The sequence below is a fragment of the Rattus norvegicus genome, chromosome 17, assembly GCF_021556685.1.
Source record: "Rattus norvegicus strain SHRSP/BbbUtx chromosome 17, alternate assembly SHRSP_T2T, whole genome shotgun sequence".
Taxonomy (NCBI): domain Eukaryota; kingdom Metazoa; phylum Chordata; class Mammalia; order Rodentia; family Muridae; genus Rattus; species Rattus norvegicus.
This window is the reverse complement of record NC_141550.1, coordinates 11864269-11887466: the sequence shown is the minus strand read 5'-3', so window position 1 is coordinate 11887466 and position 23198 is coordinate 11864269. Positions and strand designations below refer to the sequence as shown.

The following is a 23198-nucleotide window of genomic DNA, read 5'->3' as shown; positions in this document are numbered from 1 at the left end:
GAGGGAGCAGGAGCTGTCTCTGACTCCGAGCCTGCCTTTCCCCTTACGGCTGCCTTGTCTAGCAACGTGTCTCACTGCAACGGATGTTCCACGGGGGTGTGGGGGAGGTTGCCCTGTCCTGAGCAAACGGAGGAGGAGTGGATTGTGGGGGAGTGGAGGAAGGGGGGTAGGGGAAGGGGAGGGGAGGGACTAGGAGGCAGGAGAAAGGGAAACTGCAGATGGAATGTAAAAGTAAAAACAACCCACTGAACATGGTTTCCTCTTTGAAGGCCACCTCGGCCAGGAATGTTACTCTTTCCTAACGTAAGAGTGTATTTATGGCATTTCCTCATATCACGCTCTCATTTCTTACCTTTTTAAACATTTATTTACTTCTTTACTTACCCGAGTGTGAGCCACGGCCTGAGTGTGGAGCTGGAGCACAGCTCTCAGGGTTGCACTCCTGACTCGATCGTGAGTTCCCGGGTCTCTAAACACAAGCCCCTCACCTGCAGCACAGCCCGTGGCCCAGGCGTCGTGCTTTAAGTGCTCAGAAACCAAAGGCCTAACTGACAGGCAATCAGCACACTGATGCGAGCCAACGGCTGCTCACCAGTTCTGGAAGAGGGCAGATGGTTCCAGTGTTCATATACAATCCTTCCGCGACGATGAATCGCCGAGTCACACGGGCCTTTCGAGGATTCTAAAACAAAACAAACAGGACCAGACATCTTAATTGTCATAACTCCAAATGTAAAGTGCTACTCCCAAGAACTTGCACCTCATAAAGGATTTATTTAAAAAGGAAAAAAGAGGCCATGATGAATTAAAACTCATGCTTGAGATCCTTTTATTTAGACAGAAACACGAGTGAGAGAAAGCAGTGTCCGTGCTTAGGCAGTTTCCAATGAACACCATCAGTCAGGTGACCTCACACAGGGCTGGATACACCCTGTCAGTACTAAAACAGGGTCCCAGCGCAGAATGGCTGAGAGAAGACCGTTTTCAGCACCGTGGGCCTGGCCTGAGGAGCAGAATGAGCTATAAATGGTGCAAGCAGTGGGAGGTTGATGGTGTGTTATATGTCTCTGTGTATGTGTGTCTACATGCTGCTGTGTGTGTGTGTGTGTGTGTGTGTGTGTGTGTGTCTATATGTCTCTCTGTGTGTGTATGTACATTATATGACTTTATTTTCCTGTGTGTTGGCATTCTGTAACCTCCACCACCATTGCTTACACACCGGTTAGTCAGGTAAAATCCAGACGTGATTTATCTGATCAAGTCCAAGGTGGTAGACTACAGCTGCTATCTCAGACAGTGTGCGTCTCTCTATACCTCATGTACAGCAGGCCACTAACCTCTCACACCTAGGAACCCGGGGAGACTGCAGGTGTAACAGATGGAAGAATATTAAGACCAGAGAGAACTCATTCCCACCTCCCCACTCAGACTTCACACTTGGGCTAGCCATCCTCACAGCAATGCCACAGAGCACCTAAGGACCCAGTGGGCATTGTCTGCACAGACACTTCTGCTCTGTAGAGGTACACATCACAGAGGCTGCCAGGTTCCTGAAACTCACAGCTAAATGCTTTCAAGACGACAGTATAGCTCTGTCGGGGTCACCAGAGAAAACTGGAAAGCTGCAATTCCACTCACAGCATCCTGACATCTCCCTTTTAAAAACCGTCCTTTCCTTGGTTTCTGCAGGGCGTCCTTACACACACTAGTAAGTGTCCTACCACAGATTCATGTAGCTGCTTGAGATTACAAGAGTCACTGTAGAGTCTTAGCATGAGCAAGAACACACAGAAGGATTTAAAGACGAGGCAGTCAGCCTGTGCACAGTAACGTCTGCCTTTCTTTTAGATATGTACCCAGGCATCACTTTCTCTAAAGTCCGGATTGTACTGCTGCAGTAAATTTTAGGATCTGAATTTTCAAATATTACATTGTGGTCACTTCTAATTTTTACTTAAAACACAATTGTATTTTGTTCTCTTGAAAGACTGATTTTTATGTGTATGAATGTTTTGCCTGCACATAGGCATGTGCGTGCCAGCAGGGACCACAGAGGTCGGGAGGAGGAGCCGGAGTGCCGATGCTGCATAGAACCTGCTTCTGAAAGGCAGGGGGTGTTCTTAGTCACTGCGGCATCTCTATGGCGCTTGAAGACGTGGCCTTAGGAGACGTCCCACTTGCAGGCTCACAGCTACCTCAGGACTCTCGGTGCTGAAGCAAGCTGCTACCTTCACTCTGCTTTTTGTGTTGCATTGTAAGAACAGGCCAATCTTTGATATAACTTCTGCTTATCTTCTAGAGACAACATCTCAAGTGGGGAGATATTTCTAAAAATACAATGTGAAGTTATTTAGTAGCCTACTCCTGGGAAGAAAATGAAGTCTAAATTACTTACTAAAAAAGTGAAATTTAATTTCTAAGATACATTTTTTTGAAGATTCATTAAGAAGCTCCACAGATCATAAGCCTTATGAAAAATACACAAGAAATTTGAGTATCACATCTCCAAACTTTATCTATGAAAATCTCCAGCAGACTTGTTCCTTAGTCATTCTTTCCAAAACGGAATTTATTTTGGTGGTTGGGTTCTAGTACTTAGAATACAGGTCATCTTTTTAGTCTATTGAAAGAATTATTCTGTGGCACAGCCTCAACTTCAGAATTTCTTTAGCCTTCTCTTAATTGTGTAAATACACAACACTGGCTGACAATGTATTGAGCACAGACCGGTGAGTTTATGCATATTCAATGATCACGTACATACATACTCATGAAGTGTCTATTGCACGGGATGACTCCTCAACACAGATGTCAGAATTCTAAATGAATAATGCAAATATTTGGGAAAACTGAAATTAACAGAAAACCAAAGAAGGTGGTGAGTATTTCATCAGTTACTCTAGTTACGAATAAGGTTTGTGGGCAAGGTCCACTTGGAAGGGATGCTTGGGATGTGACAAATGGGCTCCAAACAGACCACACATCATGGAGTCCTGTGGCAAAGCCACCAACAGCTTGACTTTTACCATCTACACTGACCAGAAAAATAAGTCCTAATCCTCCCAATGATGCTTTAAACACATTACTCTGTGCTGCTCTCCAACGATGCCAGGGAGACATTATGTAATCACCACCTCGAGGGAGCCTCAAGGCACCAAGCACTCCCTCCTGAGGGAGCTTCAGGAGGCTAAGATGTGAGGACAGAAATAAGTCTATTATGAGTTTAATCCATGCACCCCATTACAGCCTTAGTGTGTTCTGCATCTCCTGAAGGGCAGGCTGCTGCTCTCCTCTTGGCCTCCTGGACTGCCTAAATGTGACAAGGCTCTCCAAGCAGAGATACATTTAATAGGCAGGAACACCCTTATTTAATATCCAAATGTGATCTGCAGACGAGTTTTCAATGACAAATTACCATTTCATCTATAATTTAGCTGCTTAGGAAGCACAAAGAGCTGTAGAATCTTCTTCAAAAGGATCGTACCTTTTGATCTTCAATCTCTTGTTCTTTTAGCAGTCGCTCCAGGTCAGCTACGTCATTGTGCTTGAATAACTTAATGTCACTGCGTGATGCCTGTAGTCCTTTCTGGATAGCAAAGCAGGCTGCACTGTCCCTGCAAGGAGGAGAGGCACCAAATTGGGGTTAAAGGGCCTTGTCAACATTCTCAGAAGAAGAATGCCTGCTTGTGTGAGTGCGCCAGCCTCCAACTGCTACCCGGAACACAGCCAACAGAAAGGTCTGAGCGCTCACACACCGATGTTTGCTCTTTACTCCACACATCCTGTCCACATGGCTACTTCTTAATCTCTCCTGAGATTAAGTGATCCTGACAACTCTAAACTTAGGGCCCATGCTGTGGATGGCATCTGAGCTTACTCACATGCTCCTCTTTCTAAGAACCTTCGCAAGCACTAGTGAGTTCACCCCCAGTGGTGGCTCTGTCACCTGATGGCACCTCACTATATTCCACAAAGAAACACAGGCAGGCCAGCTGCAGGCAGAGCTTCTGGGTAACAAGCGCCTGAGCTCAGTCAAGCAGCACAGGGAACCTGGTCTAACCTCATTCGCCCACCCCAGCTGAGACGAGGGAAGGGCTTAGACTTTTGGCCTTTGAGGACATGAGGATGGCAGCCTGCACCTTCCCTGGGAGTGCACTCTACCCCACGTGGTAACACTGAGGCATGACATTTTGAGCTGGGGGTTGTCAGAAGTGACATCAAGGAAAATCAGAACAGTCATCATCACCCAGTGGCAATGAAGAAACTCTGACCTTGGGTACCAAGCTGAAGTAGGGACAACATAGTAGCCTCCTATGTTCTATTTCCCCAGTATCAGTGAGACCCAACCCAGTCAGATGGTACTGCAACACTGCATCTGCAAAGTTCATACTCCAGAAACACAACAGAGTTAGAAGGGGAAAATATCCCAGTGCTGTTAGTTGGGCCACACTTATAGCTTTCTTGGGGCACATGTAACCTGTGGGCATCAGTGAGACAAGCAGTATAGAGTGGAGTCGCCTAACAGGAGAAGGCCTAGGTTCCAAGTGAGCCTCACATCCATCATGTGTCAGCCATACCACAAGCTGACAGAGCCCAGGATGACCTAGGAGCAAACTCCAAGCAGCCGGAGATAAATGGGTCAATCAGCAGTTACCAGCACACCTGAAACAAGTCAGCTAAAACAGAAAACCTGAGCAAACAGAAGCTCCAGGGAGAACTCTATGGAGATAGCATTCTGAAAAATAAAATAGCCACGGAGACTACAGTGGAGCAGACAGAGGGAAAGGATCAGGGAACAGAAAGACATCACTGAAATGAGTCACTGCATGCCAGAGAGAAACAGCTGGGAAGAAGAGAGCAGAGCTCCAGGAGGCTATGACAAGTGGGCCGACATCTGTGTCAGTCGTCACAGAAGGGAACCACAGACTGACACAAAGAAGCTGGGTACAGCCCTAATACAAAGACGACTTAAACCCACAGGTGGACCGCTGGTAAACGCCATCATGCCAGCTGCACTGAGCATGGGTCATGAGCCCTCTTCTGCCTCAGCCAGTCCGGAGTAGGTGTGCTCTGGTGTGTGTGTCACCAGTGACGTGCAGGTTTGGGGCCTTGTGGCATCAGAGTTTGGCAGTGTTGCCAGCACAGGTATGGCATAGGAAGCAGAGTACATCTATGCACAATGATCATGCCACGTTGGACAGAATTCTGTAGTGCCTGACTGTATGCCAGTGACTTCCAGAACAAGCTTTCTGCCTATGACTGGGGCTTGTGAAAACTTACTAACCTTTCTAGGTACTTCAGATTCATGCCTACACAAACCACCATTTATGAATTTGACAAGAACTTGGGCTTGAATTGCCCTCTAGTGTTCAAAGACTGGCAATACAACAGATCACTTCCAGTAAACCTGGTCTTGGGTAGATATAAAATATCCTCCCTAGAGTGTACGTAGGGATTGGAGAGATGGTGCAGTGGATAGGGCTTGCTTACACGCATGAGGAGTGGAGTTTGGATTCCCAGATCCCATGTAAGTGTCCCCTGTAAGGAGAAGAGCTCCCCAGAGCAAATCAGCGAGCCAGACTAGCCCATCAGTGAGCTAGCTTATCCGAGAGCTCAGGGTCGGGTCTCACTGAGACCCCATCTCACGGAGTAAGGTAGAAGATGCTGATGTTTGGCTGACTCCAAACATCAACCTCAAGCTTCCACATACATGTGCACACATGGGGATGGGAGGGAGGAATGCAGGGGCAGCATCTCCTCCCTAGCTTATCTTCTTTTGTTCTGTGCTTACGTTTATGACGTGTAAGTTGCAGTCATTGAAAACAGCTTGCTAGAGTGAAAGGATGTTTTTGTAAACTTCACAGCAAATGCAAAGACACTAGCAACTGTTTTTTTTTTTTTTTGTTTTTTTGTTTTTTTTTTTTTTTAAAATATTTTATTTATTTATTATATATTATGATTACACTGTCGCTATCTTCAGACACACCAGAAGAGGGCATCAGACTCGTTTCAGATGGTTGTGAGCCACCATGTGGTTGCTGGGATTTGAACTCAGGACCTTGGGAAGAGCAGTCGGTGCTCTTAACCACTGAGCCATCTCTCCAGCCCGACACTAGCAACTGTTGACACCAGCCCCAGTTTCCCCTTGCAGTACACAGCACACCATGCATTCAGGGAATACACCTGAGTTTAGACGTGCCGTAGGCAGTCAGGAACACCCCCACCCGGTGGCTTCTATATCCCTTTAAAGAATATTTACTTTTTTTATTTGTATGGGTGACTGTGTGATCATATATGAACGTGTGCCTGGTATCCAAGTAAGCCAGAAGAGGGCATCAGCTATCCTGGCCTGGAGTTACAGACAGACGGTTATGAGCTGTGATATGGATGCTGAGAGCCATCTCGGGTCCTGAGCAACAGGGGCCAGGCCTCTTATGCACTGAGCCATTGCTCCTGCCCCAGCTCCTGTCCTTAATGAGCACTGAGGCAAGATCAGCAGAGACCTACAGACTAGGAAGGGTGGGTGATGAGGGGCACAGTAAGCAATGTGAGGCTGTGATCACGACTCAGCACATGACAGGGCCACAGAGCTGACTTGGAAGGAGACGGCTTGCCTCATTTGGACATCAACAAAAATAATCATGGTGCCGGGAGAGTGAGACCTGCACTGTCAAGCATCTTATGGGAGGGGGGCTTGACCGGGAAAAGCAAAAACAAAATCAAGAAGCCCAGAAGATTCCTTCTTTCTTTCAGCAGTTAACTTCCAACAAGGACCTGCTGACCCTGGAGCACAGTGCTGTTTCAGAGGGAATCTGGTCAGAAGTGTAGGTGAAGGCACTTACACAAAAACAATGTCCCCTCTCTTAGAGTACGCAGGAATCGCACTGGCTATGGTGGAGAAGCCATAGGAGTAAATGATAGCTTCTTCGGTCTTCATAAACTTTGCCAGGCGCTCTTCCAAATCCAGATGGACATCTATTTTCAGAAGAAAGGTTAAACGGTTAAACTGTCCTGCGATCCTTTCTCCTTTACTGACAAATGACACGAAGTACACAGTAGTTTAATTACTGCCCCTTCCACCTTACAGACAGAGTAGAACTTTAAAAAACATGTATTTATTTGCATGCGTGTGTGAGTGTGTGCGTGTGCGTCCATGTGTGGCAGTCAGAGGACAACCTGTGAGAATTAACTGTCTCCATCTAGTGTTTTAGTTCTGGGAGTCAAACTCATGTCTTCAGGTTTGGCGACAAGCTTATCTATGGAGCCATTTAACCAGCCCCTAAAATGGAATAAAACAAACAAACAAACAAACAAACAATGATAGCACCACCCCCCAAAAAAACCCCTAGAAAATGAAGATAATTTGGGTCTCAGAGTTCTAGTGAGTCACAAGAACTGAAAGCAGCTCCCTATCTCTAAGCATGGCAGAGGGAGACCCCAACTTAGCCATGGACTTCTTAAAAAGTGTTCCAGAAGCTGGTGTGAGCAACTGACCCCGCTGTGAAGGAGCAGGGGCAGAGCACGGAGCAGGGCAGGCAGCTTTGCCTCCTCACCTCTGCCACCAGGACCCCACTGACTTCCTTCCCTCACCCACTTCAACTTCCTCTGACACTTTACTGAGGCTCTGCCACTTACACGAGCAGCCTTTACAGTTGAGCAGAAAGAGCTTGACCTACTCTGCACCAGCGTGCTAGAACTCAAGAGGCCTCCTCTCCGACAGCCCTGGTTAGCACTCAGGTGCGGCAAGTGTAGACTGTGGAAATTCACACTCACAGTTCCAACAGAAATCAGGTCCTCGTGTAGAAGTACCCTAAGAATGCTGGTATAAATCCACAGAACCGCAGAGGGGAGGTATAAAGTAAGGGACTAAGGGGCACAGGAAAGGGAAACATAGTTATGGATGGCCAGGGTGGTGGAGGAGCTGGAACAGGAGGATCAAGTAAGGAGGAGGAGGGGAGAAGAGGATGAGGGAGGGAACACAGGGAGAAACAGCTAAAATTAAGGGCCATTTGAAGAGTAGTACGAAAACTGTATGCAGTAGAAGCTTTCAAAGACATATATGCATATGAAGGTAATACAAATGAAATCTCTAAACAATTGGGGGTGGGTGGGTGGGGAACAGAGCTCCAGCTGGCCATCTCTTGTAACCAAGTGAAGCTTCCAGGACCGGATTACATTTAATGGAGTTGTTGGAACCCCAAACAACTCTGGCTGTTGCCAAGACTATAGGCTGCTCTCCACCAACTGCTGCAAGGCTCCACTGCCGACGAGAGCACACCGCTCACCCAACATGAGCAAGTCTAGCCGGGGTCTACACGGAGCCTCCATTCCCGAGTTCTAGCATCTTTGGCATACGAACTTACTCTTGCATGGTACCAAAAGAAAATGTCAACACCACGCTAGTCACAACCCTTTGACCTGCAATGCTGTCCTGCATGTAAGACGGCAGCACAGCCTGTGGGAAGAACCAAGCAATACTTGACTTGACTTAAGCCCCTCCCGCGTGATGGAACGCATACACAACACTGCTTCAAGGACCAAGAGCCATACCCATACATCAATACCTTGCTCACAGCCCACAGCAGAGGGACATATATAGAGACGCACGTGATTGATAGCTCTTCTTGCTGTCTACTTGACTACATCTGGAAGGAACTGGAATCCAAAACTGGAGGGCACACCGTGAGCTTATTTCAACTTGGTTTGAAGTGGGAGAATTCACTTCTAGTCTGGATCTTTGAGGTAGGAACACACATACTTTTGAACTGGATTTTGAGGGGGGAAGATGCACCTCGAATGTGGGCCACATCTTCTGCTAGAAGCCTGATGGACATGGACAAAGGAAGGTGCTGCTCACGGCCTGCTTGCCCTGGCCTTGCTAGCACATGTTCCTCACCGGCTTTAGACCTATTTCTTTGGGATTCCAGCATATACTGAAATGAAGACCAGCCGAGAAATCCAGCCTTGCGGACTGAGCAATTACTGAATTTTTGGATTTTCTTTCCACAGCCAGCCACTATTGGATTAGCTGGACTCCAGCTTGTAAGTCACCCCATAAATCCTCACAATATGTAACGCCCCCTACCCCTACTCTATAAGATCTATGACTCTAGAGAACCCTGATTAATATAACACACAGTAGACATCACAGAGAGGCGGAGTCTGATCCTCGTGCCCTTTCTTGGGCTTTTCCCCTATTGTTTGTCTTCCAACTCCAATGTGTTAGTTTTTGTTTCATCTTACTCTAGTCTGTCTTATTTTAATAATATCCCTCAGAAGTCTGTGGTTTCTCATGACAGACAGAAAGGGAGTTGATCTGGATAGGGGTGGGAACTATAATCAGGATATGAGAAAAAACTATTTTCAATAAAGGTGGGAAAGGGGGATGCTGTTATAACATATTTTAATCGTGAGCTGACATATTTAGTCACTCTAAACTCATGGTTTCTTGTAGCCTTTCAACTCAGTTTGAGCCATTAATTCATATCCAGGAGGAAGGGTAGCAGTCTCTGGGGACAGCTTACCACCAACTGGCTCATTAGAGTAACAAAGTCCCTTAGAACTGAGGCACTCTGAGGGAGCACTGGATCATAAACACTCCAGGGCTCATGCCTGAAGGAGTAGACCAGCTTCCCCACATGCTCTGTGCTGGAGAACTTCCAGCTCAGGGAGGCAAAGTGGCTCTAGTCCTGACCACTAACAGAGGCACTGAAGGCAGGGGAGTAGAGCAGATTCCAAAGCAGTGGAGGAGAGGAGTCAGGGTGTGTCAGCTGAGGAGACACTAAGTAATGGCAGGGCAAGGCTATTCCAAGGGACTACAGTGAGTGGCAATGGCCAATCCCAGATTATCTAGGTTCTTCAAAAGGTCCTAGAATTTGAGAAAAAGCAGCAGATTCCATTTTAAGCAAGCAGGGACACAGCATGCCTGTCCACACTCACTGGTCACAATGTCTATGGCTATGTCACGGTAAGGAACAGCATGTGCTTACCGAAAGGAATACACTGCCAATGGCCAGTCAAATCACAGCTAAACTTACCTCAACGGTAGATAAATATGGCCTCCAGACGACTAAGCTTAAGTTCTTCAGCACGTCCTACATCTATGACGTTAACACAGACAGAGCCTAAGGCAGGTGGCTGCCCAGAGAAATGTCACCAAAAGGCTTCAGGTAAAATGGCCAGAAAGGAAAGCAACAAGACTTTACAGCTGCTTCCTCCCCACGTTGCTAAGCACTGGTTAGTCTGAGGCACATCTTCCTCCCATTCTCCACTAGGGTCTGGAGCATTGTAGCCGGTGCCTCTCAGGTCCCTGCCTCTGGCCGGGAGTCTACTGTGCCCATCAGTAGAGCTGGCAGGTGCTTAGCCCAGGCTTCCAGATCACAGTGAACTGCTCTCCTTTGAGAGCTCCACTTCAGAATGCTATGCCGTTTGTCACTTAGGAAGCAGATACAACATGGTTACTAACACTGAAAGGGCTTCTCAGCTCTCAACTCCTGTCACTGGTGAGAAGCTGGACATACCAGGGCTTGTCTGATGGCCTTAGAGGAAGGCCTGTACCGATAGAAACTGTGTCAGAGCACGCTCACCACTGCGCTCACTGATGGACACTGAGGTGCAGGGGAGCAGGCTCACCACTGCACTCACTGATGGACACTCACATACAGCTAGCTGCAGTATGCTGGGCTGGAGAATCCGAGAGAGAAATCAACGACTCGCCTAGTCCTCACAGTTTCAGATGCTGTGGCCTTTCCTTCTATCTAACAACAGATTTTGGTTGGTGTCAGTCTTGCAGAACAGGTTCTGTGACGGTCAACATGGGCAAGTGCAGAACTTGTTCCTCTGGATGCTGGCTTGTGAGTGAGCACACTCCCATCCAAGGGAGAGGGCAGCAGGAAAAACTACCAGGTGCTGTTCTCTGCCTGCTGATGGCCCTGTCTTCTGTGTGTAGATCCACCCAGGCCAGTGAGGCTCCAACTACACATGGAGCACAGCTCAAGCACTACATTTTATAACTCGAATCAGCAGAAATGAGGCCGGTCCTAGGAAGTCTATGTCCCACACTCCCTAAAGCCACTGATGCTTCAGGATCCTCTAGACCTTTTCCGACCTCACTAGAACCTATGATAGGAGGCCGGCCCACTGAGATATCCAGAGCCCAGGCTGCAGCCTCCAGGAGGTTCAGGCTGGGCAGCCACCACTGGGTTTACACCCACACAAGTCTGAAACTCTTTCACACCTCCCAATATCTCTTCTGACAAGCATGTAACAGCCACATCTTCCTCAAAGGGCCGCTGGGAGGACACATAATTTAACATCAATCAAACACTCAGAACAGTGCCCAGCTCTGAAAAGACTGTTCAATTAAACTAATATCCAGGAGAAAAGGTTTTTTTTTTTTTTTTTTTTTTTTTTGGTTCTTTTTTTTCGGAGCTGGGGACCGAACCTAGGGACTTGTGCTTCCTAGGCAAGCGCTCTACCACTGAGCTAAATCCCCAGGAGAAAAGGTTTTACTTCAAAAAAGGAAAATCTGGTTATCCCGTATCTTTTCATGAAGTTACGTGAATGTGGTCATTACCGTTTGTTTTCTGTGGGCCATTTGTCCGGTTTCATGTACAAGGAAGCAGGAGCAAACCCTGTCGACTGGTTTCCAAAGGAGAGCCTAGGAAACAACCAACTCCACACAGCTCTGTAGACCAGGCTGGCCCGGGACTCAGAGATCTGCTTGCCCCTGCCTCTGCAACACTGGGATTAAAGGTGTGTTGCCACCTAGTTAATAAATACTATTGAAAGAAAACAAAAAACCCCTTAGCCACAGAGATGGCCTAGCAGCTAAAAGCACTTGCTACCAGGCCTGATGACCTGAATCTGGTTCCCAGAACCTACACGGTGGAGGGGCAGAGCTAAGTCCTGCAAACTGCCTTCTACCCTTCACAGGAACTGTGGCATATGCCCCTTCTCGTATATAAGCAAATAAGTGAAAATGTAAAGCTCCTGAGATACAGGAGACACTCACTCAGCTACCTGGGAGGCTGAGGCAGGAAGATCCCAAGCTAAGACCATCCTGGAGAACTTATGAGACCCTGACTCAAAACACACACCTACTCACTTTTTCCTATAAGTGAAACCGACAGTACTTACGTATTCAACTGCCGTGATGAATGTGTGGACCCTGTGACTCTTACTGAAATGCTTTGAGCTACGTGCCTGAGGACTGATCCCCACACCTAAAAACCATGATCTCATGACCAGGAGAAAAGCAGCAGTTCACCTAGGACTCTGAAGAACAGGTGTTATTGGCCCTCAGTGGCAGCCCAGCTTGCTACTCTCACACAAAAAGTGGGCACTTAAAGGCCACCACAGGAGGCTCACTGCTGGTTCTACACCATAATAAAATGGCCAGTGAGCCCGCTATACAGTGATGTCTTTTGACTCAGAGTAAGACCAAGAAGCCAGTGAGGACTACCTACAGTAGACCACTCCCAAGGCAGCAGAGGGTAGCACGGGTGGCTTCCATGTACCCAAACAGGGAAATGTTGGAATGAACAGGTACCAACACACCCTCCTGAACATCGTGGAGGGACACAAGGCTCTCAGCTCAAACCACACACAAGTGTGCGGGAAACATTCCAATCATGACTCTGTAGTGGCTTTTAAACCACAATTAACAACACATATCAGCGGTACAAATTAATAGCTTTGCTGTGTAGTGTCCACACATGACATGCATATTGTGTGCTGGCCACTATAGGAACTTGATATTCAGTTCTCTTGCCAGACTTCTGGGAGGAAGGCCAGGATACCCACACATTTTACATAGACGTTACCTTGGTCATTGCTCTACTGACTTTCTGTGACAGTAAATGGTCAAAAAGAATTAAAAACAAAACAAAACACTTATTTTGCATTCGTGCATGGGTACAGTACAGGTGTGCATGTGTCCTGATCAGAGGATGACCTAAGAGACTGAGTTCTCTCTTCCCTTTCCTGCTGAGCCATCTCACGGGCCTGGGAGGATGCTTTAACAAGGAGTTACTTCTCCTATAAGGGGTTTATGTTCATCATCTCCAAGTTAAGAGGGAGAGAACTTTGAAAACAGATGCCCAAATGTACACCAAGGAGGGAAGATCACAGGAAAAGCAACCTTTGTGGGCAGGGAGAGAAAGGCTAAGCCTTGAGCTATGGAGTTCAGGTCAACGGAGCAAGTACAGAGAAGAGGGTCCTCACCTCGGCCTCAGGGCTCAGTGCAAAGGCGTCTGCAGCTCAGGGAGACAACTCAGAGGTCTGAGAGACTCAAGTAGTGCCTGATTTTACTGAATGCTAGAATCCCAAGGCAGGTCATTACACTTATTCAAATATCTGCTTCCAGAATGAGAGGGGAAACTCCCACCCAAACAAACAGAAACAAACCTGCTAGAAAACAGGGTAAGGACGAGTCTAGATTCCACATGCACACACAGAGGAAGCAGGCTGACAGGTGAGAAGGAAGGGACCTGCCAGTCCCATGACATGGCTACCCTGTTGTTGCACATGAGCCTGCAGCCCTGCTCAAGTGAGCCTTTGCTCACGCTTTTAGGACAGACGGAGTGACGGGTCTATAAGGTCGATTGCATATTTCTAAACCTGTATATTCACTCTATGCTTCTGGTGGCCATTCAGACACCAATTTAAACTCCTAATATACTTAATATGTGGGGCTGGGGTACAGCTCCCAGGTCAACCATATGCCCAGACCACACAGGTTATGGCTTTACCCTAGGGTCACAAAAACCCAAACACATCCATACCAACATTAAATCACAGTCTACCATCTACCAAAGCTATTTGCAATTGATACCTGCTTGGCCAAAAAAAGCCACTGTCTCCAGTGGAGTGTAACTTGTGTATCAATTACACTCCAGGGCATGGCTCATGCCCAGGTGTAGTTGGCAAACTCAAAAATGTTTTGGGGGAGTGGGATGGGCTTTTTTATTTGCTTTGCTTTTTGGTTTTTTTTTTTTTTTTTGGTCTTCCTTTTCTTCTTTTTTTGAGAGAAAATGAACATGAAGTTGGGTGGGACCTGGGAGGAGTTGGGGGAGGGAACGTAATCAAAATATATTGTATAAAATTGTTTAAAGAAATTGAATAAGAAAGTAAAGAAAAATCAGAACACAGAAATGGAAGAAGTGCAAACGCATGGACATCATCTGCATGTGCCTAAGAGGAGTCCACAGCAGAGCTAATGAGAAATGGCTTTGTTTTAAGGCTGAGGTGAAGGCTTCGATAAGAGGTTCAGGTAGGAGAAGGCCTGGAGTCTGTACCTCATACTGTGTTACTCGGTGAGGAGCCTTAAGGGACCAAATATAGTGAGTGTCGTAAGGGAGAACGGGGCCAGTCTAACCACATTTTCACAGCTCTGGGGAAATCATCCTTAAAAGTCCCTCTTTTGATACAGCAGTGTGTCTTATCTGTCCTCCCAGATTAACTCTAAACAATAATCAAGGCCAAGGACAAATACAAGCTATGAGAGACTCTGAAGAAACCAGTGTCTGGGCTAGGGATGGTGATGACGCACGCACACCTTAGAGACAAAGAGACAAAGAAACGAGGAGGAAGGAAGGAAGGGAGGGAGGAAGGGAGGAGGAGGAAGAGGAAGAGAAGGAAGAGTAGGAGGAGAAATAGAAAGCAGCTTCTTTACTCCGGCAAATCCACAGAGAGCCTCGTAAATCAGATGACAGCCGACTACCCCGGTAAAAAGCGGCCTTTCTGTTTTCTAGTCCTATGCCAAAGAAACAAACCCCTACTAGTGAGAACTAGGCCAACCACTCTGCTAGCCTTAGACTAGTCTCCCACATCGTCTGGCAGTGGGAGTGTGTCTTAGCTCAGTTCTTTTTTCCTGCCACTTGAGCAGGAGCTCACACATAGACACTGGTGACCCTCCAGCCTCATTGTAGAAAGGAAAAAAAGTCACAACCTAGTAAATGTGTTCCCATTTTCTCCACGGTACTTGCTGCTCAGGGCTCTTTGCCAGCCTTGCCTTAGGCTCAGATGTGGCCTGCTGCTACTTCTTGCCAGTGGACAGTGGGAAAGAGAGGTGGGAACGCACTGTTGCCTGCCCTTTTGTTTCACAGCACCATGACATTAGACATGGATCCCTCATGACTACAAAGAGTGAGCCCCCAGCAGTTGGACCTTTCATCAACAACAGGCATGCACCCCCGAAAGTCTGTTCCCAGCACCATGTGTTGGAACGCCTGCAGTAGAGCCCACTGCAGCCCATCCTCTGGCTCCTACAGCTCTGCTCTCTACAGTCCCACCATGCTCTCAACAGGACTAAATGAAAAGTGCACATACACAGCTTGACTGTTCAGAATGCTTCCCAAGAGCTTCACATTTCAACAGATCCCTCAAGGGAGTCTGAGAAAAATGCACTTACCAAATGTGCCATAAAACCCTCTGGGACCACAGGTACCCACGCCATACTTCTTTAATGATGCAAAAGCCGCAGCCTGTATGGAAGCAAACTTGCCAATGATTTCCTGTGCGCGGTGCAGATGACCCTCCCTATTCTTGGTCCCACATGGCTCCTCCTCCCTGCTCCCACTTTCCTAGGGTTTAGGAAACATGAGGAAGCCTGAAGGACCAGAGAAGTGACATTTGCCTACTTCTGAAAGTCTACTGACTGCCAGGATTTTCTAGAGATGCCTGCTAGCCCTGATCCTAACAGGAGCTGGGACAACTTCTCGGATGTTCTCTGACTTCTACTTAGCTCTGGTGTCCTAGGTTCTCTGGTCGTCACCCACACTGAGCCCACCAGACACTTCTGTCCTGCATGGTCCAAGTCCGGATTTGATTCTGTCTGACACAGTGATACACCATCCCCCTCTGATAACCCGCCCGTCTTTGTGTCGTTTCTTCAGCTAGCAGTGTCTTGACCCACTTCAGCATTACATGCTACTCACCTTAACCCGAGGGTTGGCCAGCAACCCGAGGAAATTAAAGGAGGCAAAGTTGACACACTCTTTTCCGTTCACCACGATGTTATGGGTTGGAGGGCTGGGGGAAGACAGGGAGAGTTTATTTCAGCACCCATCTGGGCTCATGATAGCAGGCACAGCAAGACTATGGAGCCATCGTTCCCTATCTATTTGCTGTCCACCCCTCTCCTTTGTGCTTTCTGATGAGTTAGAGAATGGTAGTTAAGAGTCAGACATCTTCCCACTGGTTCTGTTCTTTAATATGATCCCTTACAACTACACAGAGGAAAAAAGTGGGGGACTGTGGGAAAGACAGCAGGTGACTGGGGTTTGGTTCTTGGCATAGATGTGGTTGTTCCCACTGTTTCTATTCTAGTACCAGATTTGATGCCCTCTTCTGGCCCTCACGGGGACTGCACACACGTGGTGCTTATACATACCCAACACATACATACGAGTAAATTAAGAATAAATGTAAAATTTATTTTTAAAGGAGATAAATGAATGATAAATCTTTGATTTTTAAAACTTAAAAGGAGAAGTAGCTAAATAAAATGTCTAAACTTATAATAAAACAATAATTGAAGAAATACAAAGTGATCAAGATCAAAGGCAAGAATAGGCAAAGTGAGTTAAAGTGATCTTAAAGTGTTCTAAAATGTTGTCTATAGCAGCACACTGAAAGCACAATTCATTTCTTAGTTAATGGTTAATGCTGAGATGAATGGCTCCTTTATGCCCTCTCACCCCTCAAAAAGTGGCCAGCTATACGAGAGCCAAATGTAAGCACAGCTGAGGTGGGAGACAGGATCTCAGAAAACAGATGTCAAGTCTTTTGCTGATGTAAGGAAATACACACCACACCACACCACACCACACCACACCACACCACACCACACCACACCAGACAGATGCTATCAAACTCTTGTCCAAGTGAAGAAAAGGACTGTGCCCAGAATTGTGGCTTCAGTTACACTGCTGCCTGGCTGTCTATGGAGAGTACACTGCACTCAGAGACACTATTTTAAGCAGATCTGGCAACTCAGGAGGAAAGAGGCTCACAATTCTGGAAAGCTAGACAAGAGACAGATATGAACTAAATCATATAAAATGGAGGAAGACTGAGGATTTGGGAGGCAGATGCAGGAGGAGCGCAGTGAACCGGAGGTTAGCCTGGTCTACATTGTGATTTCCAGGCTAGCTAAGACTAAATAGAGAGACCCTGTATTAAGAAAAGAAAAGAAAAGACCCCAGAAAAATATAAAAGAGCACAAAGGGACAGAGAGTAGGAAAAGAGTCAAAAGGGCGGTGAGCAGAAGTTCTGAAAGTAGAGTGGGGTAGGAAACAAAACAGACACACATGGTGGGTAGATGAGGGAGGGAGGGAAGGAGGGAGGGAGGGAGGGAGTCAGTCCTGTCTACTCTCTTCCACTCTTCAGTTGAGCAGACACAAAGTATCTGAGGTGAAATATCTGAGCAACAATGAATGCAGTGGATCCAAGTCACCGGAAATAAAGCAAATGGCTGCTTTCTTATAAAGTTTCTAGAAGATACCCGTCATCACACCCAGCACTATAAAACATGACATTTTCTTTTCATTTTGGAATAGGGCCTGACTTTGTAGCTCAAGATGGTCTTAAATTTACTGTCTAGCCCAGACTGCCCTTGAGCTCCTGAGCCTCCCTGCCTTCTAGTGCTATGACTAATCACGGCTGTGCCGCCCCGCCCCACCCCGAGACACTGTGGCTTAGGATAGTCAGTGGGAGTGGGATACTTGTAAAAAGGTAAAAGCCACAAGCTCAGCAAGGACACAAGAAACCTTCAGAAAGGAACAGACTTTGCAAAAACAAGGCAATGAATCAGAAACCACTAAAAAGACAGTTCAAGGAAAGCAATGTCCTTGTTTTTAAAAAGAAAAAAAAAACATTAAAAAAAAATCAAAGTGAAAAGTTAGGAATGCTCAGGTATCAAAAGCAAGTATTACAGCTGGTGAGATGGCTCAGTGGTCAAGGTGCTTACCATGAAGCCTGCTGACCTGAATTCAATCCCTCGAACTCACTCCTGAAAGCTGTCCTCTGACCTCCACAGGTATGCAGCAGTCATACATGCACGTGCACAAACACACACTTAAAAAAATAAACAAACTGCTCAAAAGTGTCAGTCTCTCTCCAGCACACATTAAAGCACAGGCTGCAGCTGGACAGAACTTAGGAAGGATGAAGCTTTCTAAAGCAATGGAACTCACGGGACAAAGCCATCGGGAGCGGAGAGGCCGCTGCAGAACTGTGCCTTTCCCAGTGAGTGGTGCATTTAGAGACCATCCCAGGCCACTCACACAGAGACCGTCCCAGGCCATGCACAGCGCTCTCTTATGGAAGAAGTAAACACAGTGTCTTTCAAAACCTACACAATTCTGAATGCCTGCTCCTAAGGTATCAGAAAAAAGACTGAATCATTATTAGAGAAAAGTAAACACATATAAATTGAGTGTTCAACTAAATCAGTGAATCTCAGAAAGGCACAAAGGCAAATCCCAAGTGTGACTCGATTTTAAAAACACAGAAATGGGAACGGCAGTAGACAAATCTCAGCATGTATATCTAAATTCTTAAGCCAAGATCAGGAGTTCCTCATGAAATAAGGCACTGTGGACAACTCGTAGGTAACAAGGCAGACAATGAAGGCATTCTCCTTAAGAACAGAACCAAAGCTGCTTATTTCTTACCGCTCGCTTAGCTTATCACAAAAGGTCACACTGTGTGTAGTGGGACTGTGTGTAGAGGTCAGTTACATTAACAAGAGCACACCTGCAAGGCCTGGGTCACATCACATACGGACTCCAGCCTCATGAAACTACTGAACCAACGTGGGAAGCATATGCAAAGTGTAATAAAATACAAATGTGCAACACTAAGAAAATATTAAGGAAGGAATGTATGATGTTCATCTGAAAGGATTGTTCAGTGTTTGAAAAGCGACCACAATTAGGGTTTCCAAGGAAATCTCATGTAATGACATGGAAGGGGAAGGCTATGCATGGCTCGATGGGTTTACAAACAGGCCGGAAGGTCCCTCACAGGAAGGTTAACATCTCGGGCTCAGCGCTGGGGCAGGGAGGCAGAGACCAATGGGATCTGGCATGCTGACAACTGTGTATCTACTCACAAGCTATCAGGTCATGTATCAGTTTTTCTATTGACAAAGTTGAGAAACCATACACAAAGGTGACTATGGAATGTAAAAGAGACAGGGGTTGGACACACTGATGGCTGTCATAGCAAAGATGGCCCCAAAGGGACCAAGCTTCATGTCACAAAACGTACCACTTTGCATGACTTCTTTCATATGAACTACCTAAAATGGCCTGCTCAGTAGAGAAGGGAGATAAACACTGTTAGGGCTGGGGAGCAGGGAGGGAGGCGGGGAGGGATGAAAGGTTCTAGAATTAAGATAGTGGTGACAGTGGCATACCTACGTTAACACAGTGAAAACTACCAATTTAATTTTAATTGAGATTTTAAAAGAATCAATTTTGTGCTCTGTGGATAGCGCAGTAAGGCATGTTTTAACAGAAAAAACTAAAGTAGCACTTTCCTGTCACCTCAGTACTAAAGCAACAGGTGTTATGTGAACTGCAGTTAAGACTCAGTGTAGCAATCAAAACATCAGTCCAGGCAGGGTCAAAGTTCAGCTAGCAGATACAAGGCCTGGGCTCCATTCTTAGCACCACAAAAGCAAGTAAACCCCATGGGTTAGGCCACAGAGGTGGATGAGCGGTGATGGACTTGCGGGCTCTATTGTGAAGACAGAGCTTGGACCCTAGCATCCATGCTGAGTGGCTTACAAATGTCTGCAACTTTAGCTCCAAGGGGCCCAACACTCTTCTGGCCTCCAAAGGCACCCACACATGTTTGCATACACACGTTTGCATATTCTCTCTCTCTCTCTCTCTCTCTCTCTCTCTCTCTCTCTCTCTCTCTCTCACACACACACACACACACACACACACACACCTAAAACAACTTAAAACCAATGTGCTGCCTCCTCCTAGTTCTCCACCGCTGAGCTATAATCCCAGTCCATTTACTATTAGCAGTGTGTTTTCAAGCTTCCTTTGAAGACGGCTGCTTTGAACTCACTCTATAGCCCAGGGAGGGCTTGAGCATGAGATCCTGAAGAGCTGGGATTCCTATGCCCCCAGGCCTGACCTGATCTCTTGGTCTTAATAAAAATTGTTGAAAAAAATGAGTGGAGGGTGAGGGTCAGCAGAGTGTACATGTGTGAAATAAACACATTTAAAGATAAGCATGAGACATGTTCCAGATCCTCAGGAGTCTGTCTGCCTGTCTGTCCTCTAATAACATAGAGGAGAAGAGTAAAGAGAGGCTTACAATAGCTGTGCTGGGTTTTGCGCAGGCAGGAGAATCGCTGGTCAGGCAGCCTAGTCAAAAACCAATGGCAGCTTTACATTCAGTGAGACACTGTCTTGAGGGAATAAGGCAAAGAGTGGTGGAGAAAGACATTAGGCCACGGGCCTACAAACATTTGCATATGTGCCCACATTTAGATGTATGTACCTGCCTATACACTTGGGGGGGGGACAGACAGACAGACAGGGACAGACAGGCCAATATAGGAGAGAGATCAATTTTTCAAGCCAACAGACAAGATTACAAGGAAGTTCTGAGTGGCAGGACTGGAGAAGGACAGAAGGTTCTAGAAAAAAAAGAAAAGAAAACCCTACTGGCTAACACGAGTGAACAGAGGAGAGGAACAGTCCTGGAGAAAGATGTACATGAACTGCAGACTGCCACAGAGAACCAACAAGTAAACCAAGGACACTGTGCAGGAGAGAGAGAACATGGCCGCACAGCACCAGCCTCTACGATGGCCAGAGTCAGAATTAGCAGGGAACAGGGGAACAGGGCTGGGCATGCAGCATCAGGGATCCTGCTGCAGGTTCCCTGGGTGCTGAGACAAAGTTGAGGGCCACCGCAAGCTGTACCTGCTCTAGCCTACCTGTCCCTAATCGGTACAAGGACCTGACCTGATAGAGAATGCTGTGGTCGGGTAGCACGAGCACTGGTGTATTTATAGCCAGTATTTAGTCCCACCACCAGTCATAAAATAAAACTCAGAACAAGGGGGAACCAAGAAACAAGAGTACAAGTTAGGGGAAGAAAAATTTGCTTTTTAAAGAAAACAAAAAGATAAGTCCAAATTAGAGTTTAAAAGATTTCCCAGACCATCCCTGGAAAATTTTGAAAAGTATAGTGGTTACTCAAAGCAACCTGTTCATTTAACAGGGATACCACACATTTCCCAGGCTTTGCAAACAGAATGAAGCAGGCCAGTCACCCGGAGACGATGTTGTAGTTGAGAGCAGGATGGTTCCTGGAGACCGGGGGGACGAGGGGCTCTGGCTGCCATTCTTCAATCAGTTCTTCCTTTTCCTACAGAAGAACGGGCGTCAGCGTGCAGCCCAGCATGGGTCATCGCACACTGCCACATTCAACAGTGCACACAAACCTCTCTGCCATCCTTCCTGGGTCCAGGGTACTCACCTCCCTCACCTTCCCTTATTACAGCTCAAATCTCATTTCCAAGCAGTCTGTGGGTCACATGACAACTTAAAAATTTTATTTCTAAGCTCAGGATTTCCTCTTCCCTGCCAAACACTTCAGACGTGGGTAGGTAAGATTATTTCCAACTCTGAACCTCCTTTCTGAGGACATATGGAGAACTCTCCTCTGGGTCTCAGGGACAACTCACATAGCCTGTGTGTGGACACTGAAGTACATACAGCAGCTGTGCCATCTGCACCTTGCACCACCCGAGCAGGCTGCTGACTTCTCCAGAATGGCTTTACCACGCTTTCCTCACACTGTGTCTATTCTGATGCTTCCGACCCCCTGCTCTCCCTTTATGAGGCATTTTGACACACACTGCGGGGCCAAGTTTCATTCTGTTTTAGATGTAGCTTCCATACACCTCGAGTGAAACGAGCTTCATTTCTTACCTTGGCTGTAAGGTCAGAACGCTCCTGCAACTTGTAAGTTTTAGAGAAAACGAGTCTGATTATCCAAAGTATGAGGATTCCTTCCAGAATTAGATGGTATGCTGGAGCCTGCACGGGAGGACAAAGTAAAGAAACCAAAGGAGCCATGTCAAAGCCTGCAGGGACTAGGGCCTACCACAGTGCTGCCTCTACTGATTCTCACATTCCACCAGGGCTTCCTCAGGGGATCTCCATGCTTTTCCCATCTTAACCGGCAATCATTCCAGCATATGAAACCCCCTAACATGGTCAGCTTTAAAAACTCCCATTAATGGAAACTAAAAAGGCCTGACACACAATCACCACACTTACAACGCTCTCTAATCTTTCAGGTAATTTAAACTTTGGCAGGAAATGACTGTAAGAGAACAGTACACACCTGAACGCACCTCTGCTACCTCAGCCTGCCCATGGACACCTGAACGCACAGCTGCACCTCAGGCCACCCGCAGATAAGTTAACTAAGTCATAGAGAAACCAGCTTCCATAAGTCTCGGAGTTTTGCATGCTTCACTGTATTTCCCATACCCAGCTAAATCTCCTTAAATCTCAGACAATGCAGTGTGGGTGAGGTGGCAGTAACAAATGCTTAAAGGAACTCAGTTCTCCATTCTCTAAGTTGCTCAAAGAATGCCAACCTGTTCCATTCCAAGAGGCATGAAGATAGCTTTATTTTCATTTGAAGTTATTAATGTATTTTTTAGGTGTATGGCATTCTGTCTGTCTGTATGTCTGTGTACCTATGGGTGCCTCATACCTGCAGAGACCTGAATAAGATTCCCCTGGAAATGGTTACAAATGGCTGTGAGCTACCATGTGGGTGCTGGGAATTGAATCCAGACCCTCTGATGGAGCTGTAAGCGCTTTTACCTGCTGAGATGGTCTCTTAGTTGTTCTAGCATCTTGTCTCCTACACATTTGCAGGGTAGAGGCCTGGCTGGGTTTACACAGTAGAACCTCGATACCAACTGACACTTCAGTCAGTTAGTGCTAGATACTCTATCCCGGTGGGTTATCAGCAGAAAAATCCTTTAAAACAGCTATGTCAAGGTGGATATGGTGGTGCATCCCTTTAATTGCGTATCCCTTTAATCTCTTGGGAAACACAGGGAGGCCGATCTTTTGAGTTTAAGGCCAGGATGGCTGCCGTATTTGGACCCTATCTCTATCAAACAGCAACAAAGGAAA

At 46.7% G+C, this 23198-nt stretch overlaps 1 protein-coding gene across 4 annotated transcripts in view; it reads right to left on the bottom strand.

Annotated features, from left to right (window-relative positions):
* Positions 1-23198, bottom strand: part of Sptlc1 (serine palmitoyltransferase, long chain base subunit 1) — a 39255-nt gene that overhangs the window by 14220 nt on the left and 1837 nt on the right. For 2 of the 4 annotated variants that reach the window (XM_087590967.1, NM_001108406.1), the window contains 7 exon segments: positions 21972-22079; positions 21311-21405; positions 15939-16032; positions 15413-15485; positions 6843-6975; positions 3485-3614; positions 593-682 (listed from right to left, as the gene is read on the bottom strand). In XM_087590967.1, coding sequence (XP_087447093.1) covers positions 593-682; positions 3485-3614; positions 6843-6937 — 315 coding nt within the window. In that variant the 5' untranslated portion in view covers positions 6938-6975; positions 15413-15485; positions 15939-16032; positions 21311-21405; positions 21972-22079. 4 annotated transcript variants of the gene reach the window in all.